Below are 23,286 nucleotides of genomic sequence, written 5' to 3'. Positions count from 1 at the left end.
TAAAGATTGCATGAAATTGAGCGCAGATCATCTATTTTTCTATTAGTCTTCAAAACTGAGGTATTTATTCAGAACATTTTATTTTCTTAAATCTACTTTTCATGACCAATAGAAAAGTACTAAAAAAAAAAACCTTAATCTGAGAAGTTGTCGGTTTTTCTGCACGCGAGGCGTGCATGCAAGGACTGTAGAACGCAATAGCAGAAACTTTTAAAAAAGTAAAAATAGACTTTTCCATCAAACATAAATATCTCTTACGTGGAAAAACAATCACAACAATTAAATAAAAATAAAACGAAACAGTAAATCATTATGTCTCTTCTAATGACCTTATATTTACTTCAAGACCATCAAATCCCGATAAAATACCATTACGCTCCATCATATTCCACACTGTTGCCATATACAAGAAAAATAATGAAACTAACCACAATAGGGAATGACAAATTGAGCTGATAAACATAGGCATGGTCACAAAAATGAACAAAAAAATTGATAAAACAGTGGAGGCTAAAAAACAGATGAAATAGGCTGACCCTCGGTATTCCAGCTTCTCTAAGGCTTTTTGGCAGACTTTTAAGCCGTCATGAAGGACTCTAGAACGTTCAGCAAGATTTACCACACGACTTTCATCTAAAAAAGAAAAAATTCGTCTGTAATTAGTGGGTCTAACAGCAAATTATTAATACTTAGCATATACTTATATTAATACTATACTTAGTATTTAATAATATTTAATAGTATTTTAGTATTTTAAGTATATAACTTAGTATTAATAATATATATTATTAATTATTACTAATAGAAAGTTATAATACAACTATCATGCAATTTAATGGTCAAGTTAATCTATTTCTCGTAAATCCACATTATCTGGCAATTTCTGTTAGTTAGCCGTTAATATCCTTTAATTTTTATGTACACTATTATATTTCCATTAACAATTTAAGTAGAATCGGTGGGTTTTCAAATCCTGAGCCAACTGTATGTGCGTGTTCAGCATAGTCAGACAGGTCTGATTTTAGGACGTGTATTAGAAGGTTATATCTCAGGGGACAGAGGAGGGGGAGACAGAAAAAATTACATTCTAAGGCATAAATATTTTAGGCTTTTCTCGGTTGTAGGGATCTTGTCACCATCCAATAGCCTCTTTCATGGTGAAATCCTTAATACTAACGACTTAGTTCATGGTTAATGCCATAGAAAATATAAAGAGTGTTATCTTTGACTGAACTAATTTCATTGCCGACTGGAGCCCATGTTCGAAGACTTGCCATCCCACATTTTATTTCCAAGCATAAACACAACTAGGACTAAATACAAAGCTAGTTATAATTAATAATTTGTTACAAGTAATTAACAATTAAATTTAGGATTAATGATCAACAATTACTATAGACAATAATGGCAACAATTAGTATTTTTTAATTGTTACTTTAATAATAACGATTATTCATTAATAATAGTCTTCTATACATATAAAAATGTAGTGTCTCTCCGTCTGTCCGTCTGTAACACTATCTTCTATAAAAAAAGGAAAAACAACTAAACAAAAGAAAAAAAAACAAGAAAAATGAAAATAAAATAAAAAAAAACTAAAAAAAAAACAAAAGAAAACTAAAACAAGGAAAAAACTAAAAAACCATCTTCTATAAAAAAAACTGAGAAAAAGGAAAAAAAAACTAAAAGAAAATTAAAAAAGGAAAAAAACTAAAAAATAATAAAAAAACTGAAAAGAAAAAAAGAAAAAAACTAAAAAAAAAATAAAAAAGAAAAAGATTAAAAATTTTTGACTACTGTCATCATTGTAGCTTCCAATATTCTAATCTTGGTTTGCAAACTTATCTTCCTATTCTTCAAAATTTTTTTCAATTATAAAAAACACCCTAAGCCTTAGCTATTCTACTTTTAACATCTTCAGTGCTCCCACCGTCTTTACTAATAATACTACCAAGGTAAGTGAAGCTGTCCACCTGATCAATCTTTTCGTTACCCAACGTCGCTTTTTCATCTTCACTTATTCCTAGCCTTAGAGACTTAGTCTTCTTAACATTAATTTTCAAACCTATTCTAGCACCCTGAACCCGCAAAACTTATAAAAGTTCATTTATTTTGCTCACACTTTCATCTAAGATGCTTAAATCATCAACATAATATAAGTCCAGGAGAGTTTTTCCTCCCCATTTGATTCCTTGGTCTCCCATTACCTATCCTGCACTCCTTAAGACGAAATCCATCAAAATGATCAATATAAAGGGGGATAGAACACAACCCTGCTGAACTCCTGATTTAATACAAAATAAGCTGTTAACCTCCTTTCCTACCTTAACCGTAACAGTATTATTCTTGTAAATAGAATTAATCACTTTAATGTAATTGTCTGGAATACCATATAAGGATAAAACTTTTTCTAAAACTCTTCTATCAACAGAATCAAACGCTTGATCATAATCTATAAAACTCAGGACCAAGGTACAGGGTCCGCAGGGAACCGTGTTTACTTTATTTTTCAAAACCTTTCTTTTAATGTCATTAGGGTCTAGAGCTTTTTTGTTTTTCTAAGAACATTCTATGTTCGTTTGCTATTAAAGTATACTGAGTTTCTGATAAGCTTTCCACTTTTCCAAATCAGACATCTTTATAATTTTGCAATGTTATTTTATCTTTAACAATATTCGTTTTGATACTTTCAATTTTTTCTTTGCTTTGGTTTCATTGTTACCCTCTTTTAAATAACTATATACTTTTGATCTTAAACCTACAAACTCAGACATTATTGTTCCGTATAATTCATCCTTCATCATACCTATGGAGGTTTTCCTGTAGGTCAGCTTTAATACCTTCATACAAAACCTCAGCTCGAAAATCATAAATAAAACTATCCGTATCCATGTAACATAAATCAATGTTCTCGTTATACTTTGTTTCATATATTTATAATTAAAGTCATACATCAGTAACTTAGATAACTCTAATCCAGCGAATCCGATTTAAACAGGTATATCTAGATTTGGTTTTGACTTGGCCATTCTCGCTACCGAGAAGTTCTCGCTAAAGATTATTTCCGATCTAAAGTTATGTTTTTTTAATTATTTTTTGACTTTGTTCATTACAAATGATTATTTCAATAATAGCTCTTTTTTAAGATTTTCCATGGCTTTCCCAAAACAAGCATTATTCATTAATTTAAAGAAACTTTTCTCAAAATCATTCGTTTTATTGTCAAAATTTGGTATTATGATAGATATATTCTTTTTAAATAGAGTGACTCAGTAAATGCTAATATTCTATGTACTTTTTGCAATATTAAGCAATGCTTTAAATAAAATACTAAATGCTTATAATGCACAACCTAATTTATTTTATTATGTTGAGTTGTACTTGATCTATATTGAAAATGTTCAGGAGCTAGTGGCAAATCTTTGTGTAAATTGTGTAACTGACTTGGATATTCTAAATCAACCCCATAAATTGTCCCTACACTGTCCTTATTCATTTTGGATTGAACGCAGTATCTTAACTGTTGGTAATAGTCTGAGGTGTTGTTTTCTTTTAAGTGGTCGAGTATTTTAATAAATGTGGTCTTTTTCAGGTAAATATTATGATATTGCAAAATCATATAAACTATTAGCATGTAAATACATTAAATAATTTGAAGGTTGTGTTTTATTGAAGTTTTTCATATATTTATTATTTGCTTCAGCATATCTTTTCATATACAGTAAAACACCTCCTCTTATTCCTTTTCAATAAGGGGATACATATCTTCGTCCGAATATAATGGAATTTCAACTGTGGAGTGTTTGAGAAAAGCTTCCCATGGTAGTCCTGGTGCTGAAAAGAAGTACAGTGGATCTAATTTAAACCTATTTAAACATACATTTCTAAATTTCCAACGACATCTGATAAATAAAAACATCACTTTTAGGTATAATTTAGTGTAATCTAATAGTGTTTTACATTTAAATAATTTCCAAATAGATTTCGTTCTTACATCTTCTTCTTAAGAAATATTTCCTCTGTAATCTAGAATAAAACTTGACTATTGAAGGTAATTTTGTATCACTTATTTTTTCATAGCTATCAATATATTTGTTGAGATAAATACCTTTCTTTATTATTTCTTTGAATTCTTCAGTATTTTAAAATACATCATAAGTATACTTAAAATTATTGTCTTATACAATTGCGATTTACTTTACATTCACATTTAGCTAAGCTTTCAAAAAGCTTATTTGACGATGAAGCCATAAAACGGAGTGAGTCGATGAAACGCATTTCGTATGGGTTTCATTAACAATAATTGTTTTATAAAACGATGTAAAACTCTCCAAAGAATCAAAAATACCGTTATCAGGAACTAATTCTCTAAGAAATAAATAAGAGTCACATTTTGAGAGATTATGTGTTACAAGAGGGATATGTTTAGGGATTCTAGTTTTTATTACATTCAGCATGAGTAAATCCAAGTATACTACCAGTCATATGGTCGTGATCTAAATGGAAATTGTTATCTACTATTTCCTTTTCACAAATAAGACATCTTTTATTAGTTGTATTTTTCCATTTTTTTACTAGTTCTTGTGCATAACAATGATCTCTATGTCTATTTTCATACTCATTGGCTATTTCTTTACACACTTTTGTTATGGTAGTTACAAAATGCCCGCTAGTACCTTCACCATAGTGTTCATAACATTTATTTCATGTTGTGCCAAAAGAGCAACATACTTGGAATCTATAAGCAAATGGGCAGAGGCAAACTCAATTTTAGAACCTGGTTTTGGCATAATAATTTCTGGATTTTCACAATTTTCTTTTTTATTATGTTTTTCCAAATTTTCCTTGTTCATTAAAGTGTTTTCCACAGAATGTACATAGACAAATTTTACGCCCATTTTTAGTTATTTAAGATGCAAGTAATTTACTTAAACCTTCAATTAAAACAATAATTATCAACAAAGAGTAAATTAATCACATGTGTAGCAGTTTCTCCATTGATCTTAGTTTTACGAATGTGAGCTCTAACCACTTTGTTTTCACTTATTTCAAATAAAAAATTTTTAATATCATATTTCTTTTCAAATTTTTAAATATCATGAATATCCATATGGACATTAGCAATCCTTTTAAAATTGAATTTCATTTCATAGGGTTTATATTTTGATAGTCTATCAGCATTTCTATAATTCGCTTGGTGAAGACGAGCGAGTATTGACTAAAGAAAGCATTTACTATCATTACTTTTTACATTAATGCAAGCTTTTTCATTTTTTACAAATTCAGGCAGTTCTTCATAAATGCCAACCATATAATTTGGTAATCTTGTCATTCAATAACCTATTCAATCGACTCGTTCAAGTTGTAAGACTGATCTTGTTGTATCCTTTATGGCTAATTTATTTATATTCCTGTGATTGCTATTGAGATGGCTTTGTTCAACTCACTATTTTTATTAAAGATCAAAGAATAACTATGATAATGGATAGGTTCGAGTGTTTCATTATCCTTCTGAGAATTAAATATTTCACTTATTGTAAATTAAACTCTGTGATCATCTCTATTATTCATTCTATTTCTTCAAATCTCTAATAAGAGAAGTCCAGAGTCCAGAAGTGGTCCGAAGTCTGCAAGATTTGCATTCACTGATATATTAACTGTAAGCGAATTTTCGTTAATCCATTGAATACTTGGATTATTATTGTGTTCTGCTTCTTTAAACATATACTCTGGGATATCTGGAACTTCTCTTGTTTTTTTCTTCTTTATAAATAAACTCGAAATGTCAACATTCCGTTCTTTATTTAACTCTCTCCCTACCAGTTAAATCTCGAACGAATTGTCGATTTTTATCAACATCCTTTTTATTGATTTCTATTGGATTATTAAAATGATTTTTTACTTTATTCTTTACTTCATTCTAATTTCCGGCAATCTGATATAGTTCTATTCTTGTCTTCGATTTCATTTTCTAACTTTACTTTTAATTCAGGTTCGATATTCTAGTAATAGAGCTTTTGTTTTTTCTCTTTTTACATTTTGTGACCATTGAATATAGAGATCGCACATTGATATTTTCTTAATAAGATGATCATTGACGGTATTGAATATTTTAAGTTTTTCTCCAACAATCTTTAAATTATGGTATTTGGCAAATAACCACAACTTATTAATAGTATAATGCGGTAATTGATTTTCTATTTGGATTTTAGTTGTAAACACGTTTAATCACTTCTACAATCTCAGCCATTCATTAGGAGCTTATTTAATTAAATAAAACTCCAAATTTTAAAAATAGTCAAGCCTTGAGGAATTCTTGGGACTTTTTAAGAACTTGGAATCTGTTAGTTTCATTAATATGTTTCATATTTAAATTTGTTTAACAATTTAAAAAAAAAACTGTAATAATTCGAGATTTATTACATGCGACTTTTACAAACTTTTAGAATTCTATCATTCAAACTTTTCAGGGATTAATGATTTACATAGAAAATTAAAAGAACATGGTTTTAAAGTATGAAAAAATAAATTAAGGAAGTGTTGCAAAGTCTAAATAGTTACTCTTTACACCATCCAGCTTATCATACATTTAAAACAAGACACGTTTACACTCATTCATAGTGTCAATGACTAGTGGCAAGCAGATTTGGTTGACATGCAGCAGTATAAAAGGGAAAATAATAATAATAATTATATTCTTACAGTCATTGATTGTTTTAGTAAACATGCTTGTTGTATTCCTTTAAAGGATATAACGGTTAAGGAAATTATTAATGCTTTTATGGATTTACTTTTCAATAGAAAACCTAAAAAATTACAAACAGACAAAGGGAAAGATTTTGTTATGAAAAACGTTCAAGTATTTGTTAAGAGTCATAAAATTCATTGTTTCTCATCTGAAAGTGAATTGAAAGCTCAAATTGTTGGACGTTTTAATAGAACAATCAAAGAGAGATTGTGGAAATATTTTACTCATAACAACACTGAACGTTGGATAGATGTATAATCTGTAGATAATTGTAACAATTCTTATCATTGATCCATAAAATGAAACCAGTAGAAGCGAGTTAAGGAAATGAAAACAAGCTCTACACTAATTTATTTCCTGACCTGGAAGTTCAAAAACCATCCATAAACAAAAAAATGTTGGCGATTTGATTAGAATTAATAAAAGTAAGAGTGTTTTTGATAAAGCTTACCCATCAAATCACACAACTGAAGTGTTTCAAATAGCAGCAGTGAAACGTATAACCCCTATAACGTATAAAATGTCAGATAAAACTGGTGAACTTATTATTGGTGATTTTTGCGAAAATGTAGTGAAAATTAGAGAAATACAAAGAAATGTAGTTCAAGAACGTTCTTTAGAGCAAGCTGGATTTCGTGACTACGCTGAAAAGTTGGGTGCCCCAATCGATGAGGCAGAAGATAAAAATACAAATACGATTACTGATATATTACATAAAAATGACACTGATTTAAGAAGACGATTTCAACGACTGGATTAATCTTTAAGCAACACAACCAAGCTCACTCAAGTCAAGCTGTTTTACCCCCTAATAAACCAAATTGCATTGTTAATGTTGATTCTGGGATAGATGAAGAACTTTTGATACATAATAACGTATAAACTGTCGGATAAAACTGTGAACTCATTATTGGTGGTTTTTACGAAAAAGAACCCACAAAAGTTATTCAATAAAAACTTTCATTCTATAAATGCATCCAATAAAGTTGAACAAATTATTAGCGATTATAGTGAAGAGTAGAGAAATGCAAAGAAATGTAGTTCAAGAACACTCCTTAGAGCAAGCTGGATTTCGGAACTATGCTGAACTGATGGGCGCTCTGCTCCCAGCGTTGAAGCAGAAGATAAAAATACAAATATGATTACTCATATATTACAAAAAGATAATTTCAACGACTGGACCAATCTTTAAGCAACGCAGTAAATTTTCAAGCAAGCAATCAAGCTCACTCAAGTCAAGCTATTTTACCCGTGAATAAACAAAATTTCATTGCTAATGTTGATTCTGGGATAGACGAAGAAATTTTGAGAGAAATCAATAAGGACAATGATCCTAAGGGATTCTATTCTGAAATGCCTAGTTTTTATTTAGACAATAATCAATATTTAAAAGAGGCAATAGATGAATCACGAACACTTAATCAAAGATAGGGAAGAAAAATGAAAGATGTGGAATCAAGTGAATTAGAAAAAAGTCTCAGTAGGTAAAAATCTACAGAAGAAGTTTAAAATCTATTAAACCCAACATTGATGTTATACGCCCTCAGCAAGGAACTGAGATTGACATGAATGCAAATAACATAATTGAAAAACTACACACTTTGCTAGGTAGGAGAGCTGCTAGAAATACATCTGATGAAGTGAGAAATGAAGCTATTGACCTCCTCGATTGATTACTCAAAATTAGAACTATTAAGAAAAATGACTAAAATACTAATTACAATAATTATTTGAAAATTTGATTTTCATGAAGAAAAATACTTTCAAATAAACGGCTTTGATTATTATTAATGGTAACAAAAGTGAAATCGAATAGTCTTATACAAGAAATCCGATCAAGTTAGATCGAAACTCTGATTACGAAATAGCTTTAACCCAATGTACCCTATTGTATTCATGGTATAACATTAGTGATTAATTTCAAAACAATACGTTTGGATACAAGGAAAAAAATAAGGATGAATGGGTTAACGCTGTTATACCAAATGGGTTGTTTCATGAAGGGGTTTTAAATTATTTTTTAGCTCATTATTCCAATTTATCCTTGGACTGGTGCCCAATCAGTATATCATTAAATCTAGCAACAATGAAATTTGTTATTATTTTGAAAGAGGATTATAAATTTCAATGTAATAGTGATATATGTTTTATTTTAGGCTTTGAAAATGAAGCTGAAAAAAGTGATAAATATAATGAAGGTGACAAAGTTTCCAACATTACAAGACATGTTGATAAAATACATATTCACTGATCATTAGTTGATAGTTCAAATGTGAATGGGAATACAACATCTGATTTGATATGGAATTTTGCTCCAAAAACAGAACCTGGAACGCCACTCTGTGAGATTCCTATAGAAAGGCAATATATTTCAACCAATCAAAACGAATATATATCAACACGATAAAAATGATTGTAATTGATCAATTAGGTAGATTAATTGATCTGAATGGAGAGAATATTGAATATGTTCTGGAATTAAAAAAAAATTAATGGAATTATTTAATAAAATTTGTCTATAATAAATGTTGATCGAAAAGAAACAATTATTGTATACAAGAAAGTGCGGTAGCGGGATTGGTAGTTTCTTTAAAATAGATATCACCAATCCTCATCTATAGAAGACGTCCATATAAAATATAAAAAAAGAAGCTTGTTTCATGTATAACGTTATTATTAACAACCTCGACTGGAATTATTTAAAAAAAGAGCGGTTGAACATGGAAAAGATTGGACAGATTATAATCAAAGAGAGTAAAATGATGAGAGATCTCTAAAAGGTATAATTTCAAATAATAAGAGATGTTTCAAAAAACATCTTGATGAACAGAGGAAGGGTTTAATGGATGCGACGATTTTCGGCAAGGGACTTAAACTACATCCCCGGTGATGCTCTTGTTGACACCCTCAGTGACAATCGAAGATCCACCTCATTTGCTTGAAAATCTGTTGAAGTTCATTTAATAGTTTTTCAGTATATAAATGGCAGTGACTCAAGTTGCTGCTCCTTATTGGGAAATATTTGAAAAGCCTATTATTGACGATCCTACAACCAAATATGAATATACAGAAATTAGAGTTAACAACGTGAATAAGTTATAATTTCAAAACAAGTAAGTTATAATTTCATTTTAAAAGATGTGGAACCTTGAATTCTTCTAAGTTATAGTTACTTTTATGCAAAAGTGAAAATAACACGATTGGATGGAACAATTATCCGAAATAATGATGAAGCTACTTTAACAAGTAACGGATTTAATTTGTTCAGAAATGCTGACCATGCTATCAATGGAAAATGTATTGAAAGTACTGATTATGCAGGTATAATGACCACTGTTAAAAATTTATTAGAATTTTCAGATGACTAAAGTCGAGGCGCAGCTACTAATATGTTTTTGTATAAGGACAAAACCAAATCCGTTGATTCCTTTAAAGCAGGAAACGATTATGAAAGCACTTTTACACTTGTTGCAGTAGGTGGTGGTTCCAATACAACGAAAAGAAATAACACTTTTAATAGAGGTTTTTTAAAAGATTGAATAAAGCAAAAGAAAGTCATCTGATTAGTTACTACTTACCATTATGACGATTATTTGGTTTTTTTCAAGATATTAATCGTGTTTTTAGACGCGTTACACATCAAATTATATTTTTTTCAAAACATTTTTTCCAATATGATTATATAATCATCCATTTATCATGGATGTTACCAGTATTAAATCCCAGTTTAACCAGAGCGACTCAATTAAAAGCTAGATTAACGAAGAAGAAACAATTAAAAGCCGGATTAGGAAAAAGCAGCTCATTTTAATTAAGATGGAAAGCGTGTAATACCTATAAAAGTGACTATAAACGAATAAAGAATTAACTTGGAGAGTAGTCAGTGTACGCTATGACACCACTAAAATGGTTGTTGTGTTACAGAAATCCGAAAAAGACAACATCTACACGCAAAATAATATGCTATTTGACCATATGAGCACTGATAGAATTGAAGTGAGAGCAAACAGATATAAATACCCCTAAGCAGGTTTTAAATACGTTTTCAGTGATGCTAGTGAAGAGTATTCCAGCGCTTATGAACGATTTTTACAGTTAATACATAAACATAAAATGTTGATAGAGGAATAATTGTAAGTTACAATAATTTTAAAACAGTATATTCTTTATTTTGCTTTGATGTTTCAAAGCAAGAATCGAATATTTATCGAAGAAGATCAACTGGAGATATAGAAATTAAACTTTTATTAGATCAAGTACCTGCTATTCCATATAGCTGCGTTACATTTTCAGAAAGAAAAGCAGTCATGAAAGTCATTGATAGTAAGTTATATGTTAATATATAAGTTATTTTCGATTTGAAAATTTGTTTAATAAAATAAATAGAGAAACTTTTAAGCGAAATGAAAAATACATATCTATTAAAAATACAAACCATCTTTTCCTAGAATGCTAAGGCACACCACTTAAATCCAATACTCAAATTGTTTCAGACAGATGTTCGAATTATTTCCCGGAATTCTTTTATCGAGTGAAAGAAATCTCAGAAGAAATCCAAAGGTAATAAAAATAAAAATTATTCTTATTCAGAAAACAAGTTTAATATGATTATTTACTAATCAACGGAAAAACTTTTAAGCAAAATGAAAATGGACAATAAATATAATCGAACTATTGACAAAGAAGATTTAGACATGGAAATGGAATACAAGATTAAAGGAATGAAATGTTATACAACTAAATATGGAAAGAAAATCGTTACCATTATAGATTTTAAAGGTAAAATGGTTGATCTATTTGCACCTAAGCGTTTTGATTCTAAAGCAGCCCATCTTGAAAAGAAATTTTAAAAATTAGATAAAAGTATGATTTTAAAGGTTATTGGAAGAAAAATAAAGATCAAACTGTCCACTAAATATTACATAAAAATAAGTTATTACATTTTATCAGTAATATAGGAATAATGGAATATAATAAAACTCTCATCTCACAAACTCATCAAATTCATATTTCACAAGAACTGTTTTGATTTTAAAGCTCATGATGGAAAATTATAAAAATCCTGGAAATCTTCATTTAAAATGGTATGAATTAAATTAAAAATGGCGTAAGTTGGGCGGTTGATCTATGTGGGGCCTATATGAAAAGTATAAAAAGGAGACCAAATTTGATTTCCAAAGACCTGTTTTCATTTTGAATGTAGGGATGAAAAGTGTTCAAAATATGAGATATTTGATGTTAAAATGACGTAAAATGAACTGAAAATGCTATAAATTGAATGGGGTGATCTAGGTGAGGAAGAATCGGCAATTACTATACTACTCATGACGTCATGACAGTACTGTCATGTATCTTTTTGTCGTTCTTCCAATGCATATATGCATGGGTTACCATTTACATGGAAAATGTGTTTCCAAAATTCAGGCTTTAAACGAATTTTCTCAGGCCCAGGACCTGCCTAGATCTTATTTTCAGGCCAGAAAATCCCAGATTGCCAATTTGAAAAACAAGGAGCTGTTTTCAAGATAAACAAGAGCAAGAGCTCATATGGCACTTGTGACGAGGTCGGAAGAGCCAAGAGCCAAGAGCTTCTTCTCACCAAGTTTCATTACAATCTCTTCACTCTAAGCGTTTTCTAATATTTCCAGTTTCCCCCTCCAACTCCCCCCAATGTCACTAAATCCAGTCGGGATTTAAAATAAGAGCTCTGAGACACGAGATCCTTCTAAATATCAAATTTGATTAAGATTCGATAGCCCGTTCGTAAGTTAAAAATAGCTCATTTTCTCTAATTTTTCCGAATCAACCGCCCTTCCAATCCCCCCCAGATGGTCGAATCAGGGAAGTGACTATTTCTAATTTAATCTGGTTGGGTCCCTGATACGCCTGCCAACTTCCATAATCCTAGCTTATCTGGAAGTGCCCGAACTAGCAAAACCAAGACCGACAGACAGACCAACAGAAATTTAAATTGCGATCAAAGACCTAGGACTTGTGCTTATTCTTCCCACCAAATTTAATCCCGAGCTCTCCACTCAAAGTATTTTCTAAGATTCCCCCCCCCTGCGACTCCCCTCCACCCAATCTCACCGGATCCGGTTGGGATTTAAAATAAGAGCTCTGAGACAAAAGGTCCTTCTAAATAACAAATTTCACTAAGATCCGATCACCCGTCCGTGAGTTAAAACTACCTAATTTTTTCTAATTTTCAAATTTATTAACCCCCCCCCCCTCAACCTACATAAATAGAGCGGATCCGGTCGGACTATGTCAATAACGAATCCAAGATATGTACTTATTCTTCCCAATCAGTTTCATCCCGATCTCTACACTCTAAGAGTTTTCCCAGATTTCCGGTTTCCCCTCCAACTCCCCCCATCGTCACTGGATCTGGTCGGGATTTAAATAAGAACTCTGAGACGCGATGCCCTTCTAAATGTCGAATTTCATTAAGATCTGATCACCCGTTCGTAAGTTAAAAATACCTTATTTTTCCTATTTTTCCGAATTACCCCCCCCCCCCCCAGCTCCCCCAAAGAGAGTAAACCCGGTGTGGTTATGTCAATCACGTATCTAGGACTTGTGCTTATTCTTCCCAACAAGTATCATCACGATGTCTCCAGTCTAAGCGTTTTCCAATTCACAATCAATCACAATCACAATTCACAATCAGTACCACCATGATCTCTCCACTCTAAGCGTTTTCCAATTCTCAATCAATCCCAATCACAATTCACAATCAGTATCATCATTATCTCTCCACTCTAGGCGTTTTCCAATTCACAATCAATCACAATCACAATTCACAATCAGTATCATCATGATCTCTCCACTCTAAGCGTTTTCCAAGATTTCCGGTTTCCTCCTCCAACTCCCGCAAATGTCATAAATCCGGTCAGGCTTTAACATAAGAGCTCTGAGACACAAGGTCCTTTTAAACATTAAACTTCATTAAGATCCAATTACCTGTTCGTATGTTAAAAATACCTCATTTTTTCTAATTTTTCCAAATTACCGAATTGTCCTCCCCCCACCTCCCCAAAGGAAGCGGATCCGATCTCGTTATGTGGATCATGTATCTATGACTTGTATTTATTCTTCCCACTAAGTTTCGTCTTGATCTCTCCATTCTAAGCGTTTTACAAGATTTCCGGTTTCCCCCACCAACTCTCCCCATTGTCACCGGATCCGGTCGGGATTTAAAATAAGAGGTCTAAGTTACGAGGTCTTTTTAAATATCAAATTTTATTAAGATCCGATCACTCGTTCGTAAGTTAAAAATACCTCATTTTTTCTAATTCTTTCGAAATAACCTAATTAGCCCCCCCCCTCCACCCAACTCTCCTAAGAAAGCGGTAACGTATCTAGGACTTGTGCTTATTTTCCCCACCAAGTTTCATCCCGATCTCTCCACTCTAAACGTTTTCCAAGAGTTCAGGTTTCCCCTTCCAACTCCCCCCAATGTCACAAGATCCGGTCGAGATTTAAACTAAGAGCTCTGAGACACGATATATTTCTAAATATCAAATTTCATTAAGATCTGATCACCTGTTCATAAGTTAAAAATACCTCATTTTTTTCCATTCCCCCCCCCCTTCCAGATGGTCGTATCGGTGAAGAGACTATTTCTAATTTAATCTCGTCTGTTCCCTGATATGCCTGCCGGATTCCATCGTCCTAGCTTATCTGAAAGTGCCGGGACAGATAGACCAACAGACCGACAGAAATTGCGATCGCTATATGTCACTTGGTAAATACCAAGTGTCATAGAAGAATATATATATATATATATATATATATATATATATATATATATATATATATATATATATATATATATATATATATATATATATATATATATATATATATATATATATATATATATATATATATAGACAGTTGCTGGTATAAGCAGACTAGATACAATATATATGGTGTAAGTTTTCACTAATTTAAGTTTGATATTGCAAGATATAAGATGTAATTTTTCGTCTAACCAAATCAAAATAAAACTTTTCATTGTGCTTGGTATTTCAAACGGAGATAAATTTGAGTTTTTTTAACAGTTTAATCTATTTCTAAAGGATAAATTAATTATAACAGCAGCGATGGTTATTACTCAATTGCAATTATTGTATAATAATAATAATTTATTTGTGACCCACTTGAAACAGCGGAGTATAAAAACAAACACACAGAAAAAAAAACAATAGAAAACAAAAAGAAACAACTTCTGATAAAACATTAAATTACTGTACAAAACATTTTAGAAGATCATGAAAAGGGTTAATAGTAGAATGTATCAAGTCGGATAGTTTCTGGTGTAGCACTTTAAGTTTATTTAATAAATCTGGAGTCCCGAAATTTGTTACCATATCACTGTTCTTGTACCAGGGAGGAAGATACAACAAAAAATGAAATTTTGAAAATGGATGGAGATAAAACTCCACCTTGTGTCACACCTTGTCTTACGGAGATCTTTAAAATAGAAGGATCAGAAGGATAAGATTTAACATGAAGGAAAGAATGACCATGCCAAAATGTGCGCAGTATTATTTCAAGTCGAATGTTCAAAGAGAGGAGGATAGATAAACGTCGATTAAATAAAAGCTAATAATCCAATCTTGACCCCCCCCCCGGATAAAAAGAAGAGAAGAAAAGATCAAATAACTAACCTGTCATACTCAGAGAAATTTCAAAAGTTGTAGAAACTGCTTCATGGTCAGAGTAGCTAAAACCTTGACCTGGAACACAACTAGGCAGTGGATTTTTGCATTCCAAAGTCGACATCTAGAAAAAAAGGAATAAAGTAACACAATATTACTGCATATTTGCGTTTCAGATACAGTAATCGCCATACCTCAACAAACTTCATGCCTCAATAGATTTCATACAAGCACAAACCCATATCGTACGGGTTTGTACTTGTATGAATTTTATTTTACCCCCTGGATACAAGGCCGTATCCAGAAGGGGTAAGGGGATTTGCCCCCCCCCATTTTTTTCTGAATCATGAAAACGTGACAAAAATGGATATAAACGAATTTTTTATGCGTTTTTTAGGTTTTTTTGTGTACAACCCTCCCTCCCCCCCCGAAAAAATCCTTGTGTAAAACACCCCTCCTCCCAAAAAAATCCTGGATACAGTCCTGTCCATACCCATTATTTTCCGTGTCACCTAGCACCTTCAAACTACAATTACTCACTTTTTTTTTACTCTGCAGGGAATGTTTCAATTTCGGACGGCCAACCAAGTTATACATACTTGTAACTTAAATTATTCATTTAAACTTCATACTAGATTATCCTATAAATTATTTAATTCATATTTAGTTTGATTATTCATTCATAACTAATCAGAAACAAATACAAAAATTTAACTCTTAACTACAGGTAATGGCTCAAACCCACAAATGCCTCACATGCCTCAAACACCACACAGTGTTTTTCCCCCAACCACTTAGTTACAAAGGGATAGTCGAAGTAACTTATTAGGGGGCTCATTTAACTAGAAATTTGAACTTCTACACCTCTTTCTGCTCCCCTTCCCCCTATATGGTATCGGATTAAAATTTTGACCATTTTTTGACCATCTTGCATCAAAATATTCATATTTTTTTCGAACTTGTCAAAAGTCCAATAAATATACCTCTGGGAATGACCCCGATAGCAAAATTATGAAAAATGCATTTTCTTTACAGACAAACTTTTATACTGAATAGGGCCTTGATCTCGGGTGCGCGATTAGCTTAAGATTTTTTAAGGACCATTTTCTAGCCTAACAATGTTTTATTCAGAGGTGATGCTACGGGACCAGGATATTAGCCAAAAACTACTTACCTGTGACCATTTTAAAACTTATAGCCGTCAGTCCTTGGGGCAACAGCCTAATACACAGAAGAAAAAATTTTTAGGGCGTCAGCCCACAAAAAAATGGGTGACATAACATTTTTCCGACCAGTTTTTAACTTATATCCTTATGTTCTTGGGCTAAAGAGATACCAATGCATAAGCAAAGAAAGACAAAAGAAAAGATTGGTTTCACTGACAACAGGACTCAATAAAAAACCAAAAAGGGCCAGAGAACTTTTTTCTGGACAACTTAAGACTTAAAACGTTAAGTACATGGACGAAGGAAAATCTAACGTTAAAAAAATTGCGCGCTTCGGTTGGAGGCATCCCCATCCATAAAACAGGACCTGAAATTGGTAAAACAAAAATTCGATTGGACTGAAACTTATTTTCTTAAATTTTGAGGCCATAGGGACAACAATGTACAAGACAAAATTGAAGAGAAGATTTGTTTTCTCCGAAAAAGGGCCTTCTCTTGGTTTGAGGCACAGGCAACCTAAGTATACAGCTCAAAAATGGTCCAAAAACTTTTTTTTTTGATAGGCTTGATACTTTTAGCAATCACTGTCTGAACTAAGGGACGAACAATTTTGGGGGAAGGGATAAGGGTATTAGGGACTCATAAATGCTCGAAAAAAACGTATTTACCCTGACCAGTTTGAAACTTAAGGACAAAAGACCCTTGACCAAAGGGAACATATTTTCAAGATCAAATCAGTTTGGGGGTAAGGAAGCCCCAGTCCCCAAAACGCCTCAAAATGGACTAGAATTTGTCTTTGAATCGGCCTGAAACTTGCATCCTAAGTTTCAGGGACAAGAGAAACCTCATACATAAAAGAAACAGTCATTATGTTTCATCTATACTCTACCTTGAAACACATCATATCGCATGTATGGTCAAATATTACTTGATCTCGAATTACTTAAGCTTTGGGTTAGTTTTCCTTTAACGAAAATAATGAAATTCCTCATAGGTGCAGAATAATATAAGTTCAAGCTAAGGTAATTTGAGTGATACTAAATTAAATTTGTTCCTGACACCCAGTCTTAACTACTAAACAAAAACTTAACACAATAAATATCATACTTGAGACAAAAGTTATTTAAAAAAAAGCAAGCTTATTATATCGACAAGAACCTGAAACTAATTTTGGCTATAGATTCATGACGCCCAAAATTAGGCTAAAATTTGTTTCATCTCTAATAAGCTCGAAACTTACAGAGCATGTAAACAGGGACATATGAATGCCACTCAATGAATGATAGACCGTATTTTAAAGTTTGTTGCATCTATGTGGGGGACATGAAACTGGGACAACATATATTACTTTCTTCAGTCAGCTTGAACTTACATGACACGTGCACCGAAAGAAGATGACCTCAAGGTAAAAACTACTGAAATAATTCGTTGTATTCATTCATCACGACAAAAAAGGCCCAAATTTGTTTCGTCTTTGATCGGCTTGCAATTGAATGGGCGTACACACTGGGGAAAATGAACCTAAGAGGAGAAAATATCTTGAAAATAATTCGGTTGCATTGATCCGTGACATCCCAATTCACAATTAATCCCCGATTACATATTCGTTTCGTTGGATCACATGGAACTCCCAGGGTAGGCAGAATGGACAATAAGGAGATTAATGAGGACAATAAACTTGTACACGAAAACTTGGTTTTGTCGATCGTAGCAAGAGAAATTCAAATTTGCTTTTGCTCATCCACTTGAAAATTTTCAAGCGTATAGTATAAACACCCTAAGATTCTCAAGAAAATTACGAATTTCACAAAACAAGAAACGTGAGATACACCTTGTGCAAGCAGGAAGACCTTGCCGGGGCCCCTGACACTGTAGCATACCACAACAGCCCCCTGACGCGACGCTCAGGAATGCCTTTGACACTGGCGAAACGTCAGGCTGTCCCTCTAACCCAGCCACGATGGTGGGGCGTCCCTCTTCCACTGGCATGACACCAAGACGGCCCCCTGGCATCGTTGCGCTGCGTCCCCATGCGCCGAGGGAATTTGTACTTGCACAGGTTCATATATCACGTGTTTCTTGAATTTGTGATTTCCCGAATTCGAGGAGGGTCAGATGAAATGAGGATGCTTGGAAAATGTCTCTTGGTTTTGAAATAGTCTAGGAGATGTTGGACAAGAGTAAATAAAGGATTATAGACACAAAAACATGTAGGAAAAGTTTTTTGGTTTGAGATATCCAAGGTAAATATAGAATAGAAGACACTAAAGAACGCTGATAAGGGTCTTTTGGTCTTGAAATAGCCTACGTGATGCTGGATTGGATAGGACTAAAAAATGCCAGTAGAGATCTTTCGTTCTTCAAATAGCCTAGATGATACTGGATAAGAATAAATAAAGGATTGAAGACAATAAAAGTCCACGAGTTAATTAAGTTCGGAAAATTCTAACGCAAGTGCCGTGACCGAATTAAAACTTGTAGAAGGAGAGTATTGTGCCATACCCTTGTAAGATTTTGCGCTTCGGGAACAAAAAGGAAGGTAGACATTTATTCCATTAACTAATTAAAAATGTCAGTTGGGTGACCATAGATCGAATCTCTCTTAATCTCGTATAACAGTCTCTTGGAGACAATGTTATCTTCGGGATAAACCCAACAAGGAAGGGAGAATTTAGAACGCAAACATTTGTCGTCATAATTCCCGAAGATACAAGAACAATACCAATCTGTCCGTACACCAGGAAGCATTGGATCTGCTCGGAAGCATCGGATCTGCTCGGAAGCATCGGCCTAAATTCTACTTTCGTCAATTCGAAATACTACTAAAATAAACTAAACTGATTGTTTCACTAAGTATCAACATTCATTTTAAAAGCTATATTTAGGCATCAATTTTCTCAATGTTTGCCTGGATTAGAGTCAAAATAAAAAATTTTGACAAAAGTGTCCTTTTGAAATAGCCAATCATAGGCATCGCATTTTTTTTTTCACCTAGGCACTTTGGTATGTAAGAATTTATCGTAGAAAATTCGAAAGGGACTAATTCGATTGGAAAACGAACATTATCTGGGGTTACAACCGTCAAACACAGCCTTTGGGACAAGGGCAGTAAGTTATTCAATTGGCTGATTGTTCATATATAGTATTCGCTATCGGGAAAGGGGGGGGGGGTTTTACCTTTTCTGTCCAAAAAGGCTAAGGGCATTTAGGTGAAGCTCTCAGGGTAAGGTTGGGTTTTAACTAAATCATTAAATCATTAAACTAAATCAAAACACACTACGTGCATGTGGGTTGTCAAATGGGCGTATCTCAGGAATTACTTAAGAGTACTAAGTTGGAACATTAAGGGAATGATGAGAGGAAAGATCAATTGACCAAAAGGCAACATGTTTACGTTACTATTATTACTACTATTACTAATACTATTGCTACAACTACTACAACTACTACTACTACTACTCCTACCACCACTACTATTACTGCTACTACAACAAATATTTCGATTGGGACAACTAAGGCTCAGGATACTAAGGTGAAAAATTAAAAAGACTGTTCAGAAGGGAGTGGACTAAGTTAAAACAGACAATGTGCGTACCAGTTGTCAAAAGAGTACGTCGACGATATCTTGGGAACGGCTTAGAGGTTGAAACATCCCGGGCATGATGAGGGGGATTTTCAACTGATGAAAAGGCAATATATCCATAATGCTACTGCTGCTACCGTTACTACAACTACTAATACGAATACAACTACTACTACTATTATGACTCCTACCAATACTAAGGCTAATGGTATGAAAGTGAAAATTTCAGGGAACGTTGAGGGGAAAATTGAACGAAATCAAAACACAATCTGTGCATGCAGGTTTTAAAAAGGGCGCATCTGATGTATGACATAGGGTATTAAATTAGAACTTCCAGGGAATATGAGGGGGGTGATTGAAGAAAAGGCACACTACTACTACCACTACTACCACAACGACTTCTATTGTGACTACTACTAAGGGTATTTGGGTGAAAAATTTCAGAAAATTTTAAGAAGGAAGTTGAACTAAATTAAAACTCACTATCGTGCATACAAGTTGTCAAAAGGGAGTATCAGAAATATCTTAAGAGCGGCTGTTACTACTACTAACACTAAGGATACTGAGGTGGAAGTTGAACTAAATCGAAACACTGCATGTGGATGCAGGGTGTCAAAAGAGCATATCATATTTCTCAGGAACGGCATGGAACATAATATTGAAAGTTACAGGGCTTAGTGTGGGAGATGTTGAACTAATCAAAACGCAATATTTACATTTTACTAGAAGTACTCTGAGAAGTACTTTATTATCAAGCAAACTCTCACAACGTAAAACTGCCGAAATTGTTGCCTTCAGTCAGCTAGCCTACATACGCACACAAGTGAAATATTAAAACATTGCCTACAGCGATGGCTTGTCAGTCAGACTGGCCTGTCAAATACAATGAGTACAATGAATAAAATGAAAAAAAACGGGGGCATAAGTAAAAACATAAGTACATTATCAAAAACATACACCGATGAATCCAACTGGCCTGTCAGACAAAAATGAAACACAAAACTAACACATTAACAATATAAATGACACATTAACGTGATGCACTATAAATTTCATTTATTTATGATTTCAACAAACGCTGGCACAAAGCTTTTTCTGTAGCGCTCAGTTCTTGCATTAATAGGATTTAAAACTGGGATTTTTTGTGCTCTGATCGAGGTAAACGGGGCTTTGGTGGGCAATAATGGGCTGGGAGAATACATTGAAAGCGTGGGTTAGGACAACGCCTCCTAGAATTTCCATTGCACTGCTCTTAATATTTCTTCTGCAACTTTCGAGCAATGGCATGTCATCCACAAGCTTCCATCGATTGACTGATTCATTAGCAAGATTGTTAATCATTACCAAAAATAGTAAAGAACCTAAAAGCGTACCCTGCGGAACTCCGCGAGAAATAGGGAGTGAATCAGAATAAATATTTTTATACTTAACAACTTGACTCCTATTTGACAGAAAAGATGCAATAATACTGACTAGAAAATGGAGGACATTAATTTCAATCAGCAATTTTTCAACTAAAACTTTATGACTAACTAGATCAAAAGCCTTTTGGATGTCAATTAAAAGGAGATTTAGCCAGGTATCTGGCTCGTCAAGTAATTTATATACAGTATCGAGGAGACTGACCAGGTAATGTGGCATTGATATACCTTTCACGTTTCCAAATTGTTGTTCATCAAAAAGTATAAGGATTGTGTTTTTAAGCCAATCGACTGTGAAGCTCTCATACAGCTCAGAGAATATTGGTGTTAAGGTAATTGGACGAACTGCATAAAAATCTAATCTAACACCTTTCTTCTGTATGGGTGTGATGTAGCCTTTTTTTTTCCCAACACTTAGGGAATGAACCACTTCTAGTAATTGTATTGGAAATATTTGATAGAGGTTTATAGAACTTATCAGGAAATGCTTTTACTAGATCAATTGGAATGTCAACGGGGCATATTAAAGTTCTGTTTATTTTACGTATTCTCGTCTCAACGGTAACAGATTATACTACAGGGATAAACTGGTCTGGTGCTGGGGGAATATGATATGAGAGAGACGGAAGGGTTTGTACAATAGTGGCAAGGTGTTTATTCAATGAGTTAGCCGTAGTTTCAGGGGGAACATCAAGATTAAAGTCAACACTTTCGACTATTTTGCCGCTAATTTTCTTTACTGTATTACACCACTACTTCGGCCGTGCTTTGAAGAGTTCACTTACTTTATTACGGTAATACTGGGCTGAAGCTTTCTGAATCTGCTTCTTTATAGATTTTCTTAGTAGGTTAGCTTCTTCAAATTTTCTTTGGCGGAACAGTCTTAATTTTTGTCGGATTATACTTTTTATTGCATCATTTATATACGGCTTATGATTAGAACATTTTTTTCTTTTTGACGTCTGGAACATGGATTAAATAATCACTGATAAGTTTTTCTTGGAAAAGTTAGGCTTTCTTATTCAATTCGTCATCACATCTTCCCATTCCTCTTCTGAAAGCCATGTACCAAAATTGAGTAGACCATTATCAGTAATTGGTCGATACTTAAATACCTCAAATTTAAGCTTGCGGATATGATCTTGTATTGGATGTAGTGAAAGCGTAAGATGGTAATTGCCGCCAAGTGGGGGGTGGGAATTGGGTCTTTGATAGAACTTATGAATTTTTGCACAAATAATGTCAAGGGAAGTACCACCTTTTGTAGTAGGGATATTAACAATTTGTTTAAAATTAGCCTCCCAACAAAGCTGACTTGTATTTAGTTCACTTCCGTCACGGGTAAGTAGCATCCCAGCGTTTGGATAAACGCTGTACTAGTACTGTACTACTAGTACTTCTACTACTATCACTATAGCAGCTATGTCTTCACCCTCGGAGTTTTATAGGCCAAAATGCCACGGCGTGGCGTATTTGAGCGAAGAATTTTATGCCCCGCTCTTTACGCTGAAGTTTGACTCTTTCTCTTAACTCTACTTTTTAAAGCAGTAAAAAAGTTTGACTCTTTCTCTTAACTCTACTTTTTAAAACAGTAAAAAACTTTAACGTAAAGAGCGGGGCGTTGATGAGGAAGCAGCCCCTTTCACATACGAGGTAATTTCTGTTCGTTTTAAGTTTTAATGTCGCTACCTACTTTCCG

General features: G+C 33.3%; 1 protein-coding gene across 4 annotated transcripts in view; it reads right to left on the bottom strand.

Annotated features, from left to right (window-relative positions):
- Positions 1-229: 229 nt before the first annotated feature.
- The window catches only part of LOC136036697 (putative neutral sphingomyelinase), a 56,683-nt gene continuing 33,626 nt past the window's right edge, over positions 230-23,286 (bottom strand). For all 4 annotated transcript variants that reach the window (XM_065719011.1, XM_065719012.1, XM_065719014.1 and 1 more), the window contains 2 exons: positions 15,427-15,541; positions 230-633 (listed from right to left, as the gene is read on the bottom strand). In XM_065719011.1, the coding sequence (XP_065575083.1) occupies positions 311-633; positions 15,427-15,541 (438 nt within the window). In that variant the 3' untranslated portion in view covers positions 230-310. The remainder of the gene's footprint in view (positions 634-15,426; positions 15,542-23,286) is intronic.

The sequence above is a fragment of the Artemia franciscana genome, chromosome 15 (assembly GCF_032884065.1).
Source record: "Artemia franciscana chromosome 15, ASM3288406v1, whole genome shotgun sequence".
Lineage (NCBI taxonomy): Eukaryota > Metazoa > Arthropoda > Branchiopoda > Anostraca > Artemiidae > Artemia > Artemia franciscana.
This window is presented reverse-complemented; position numbering and strand designations above follow the sequence as displayed.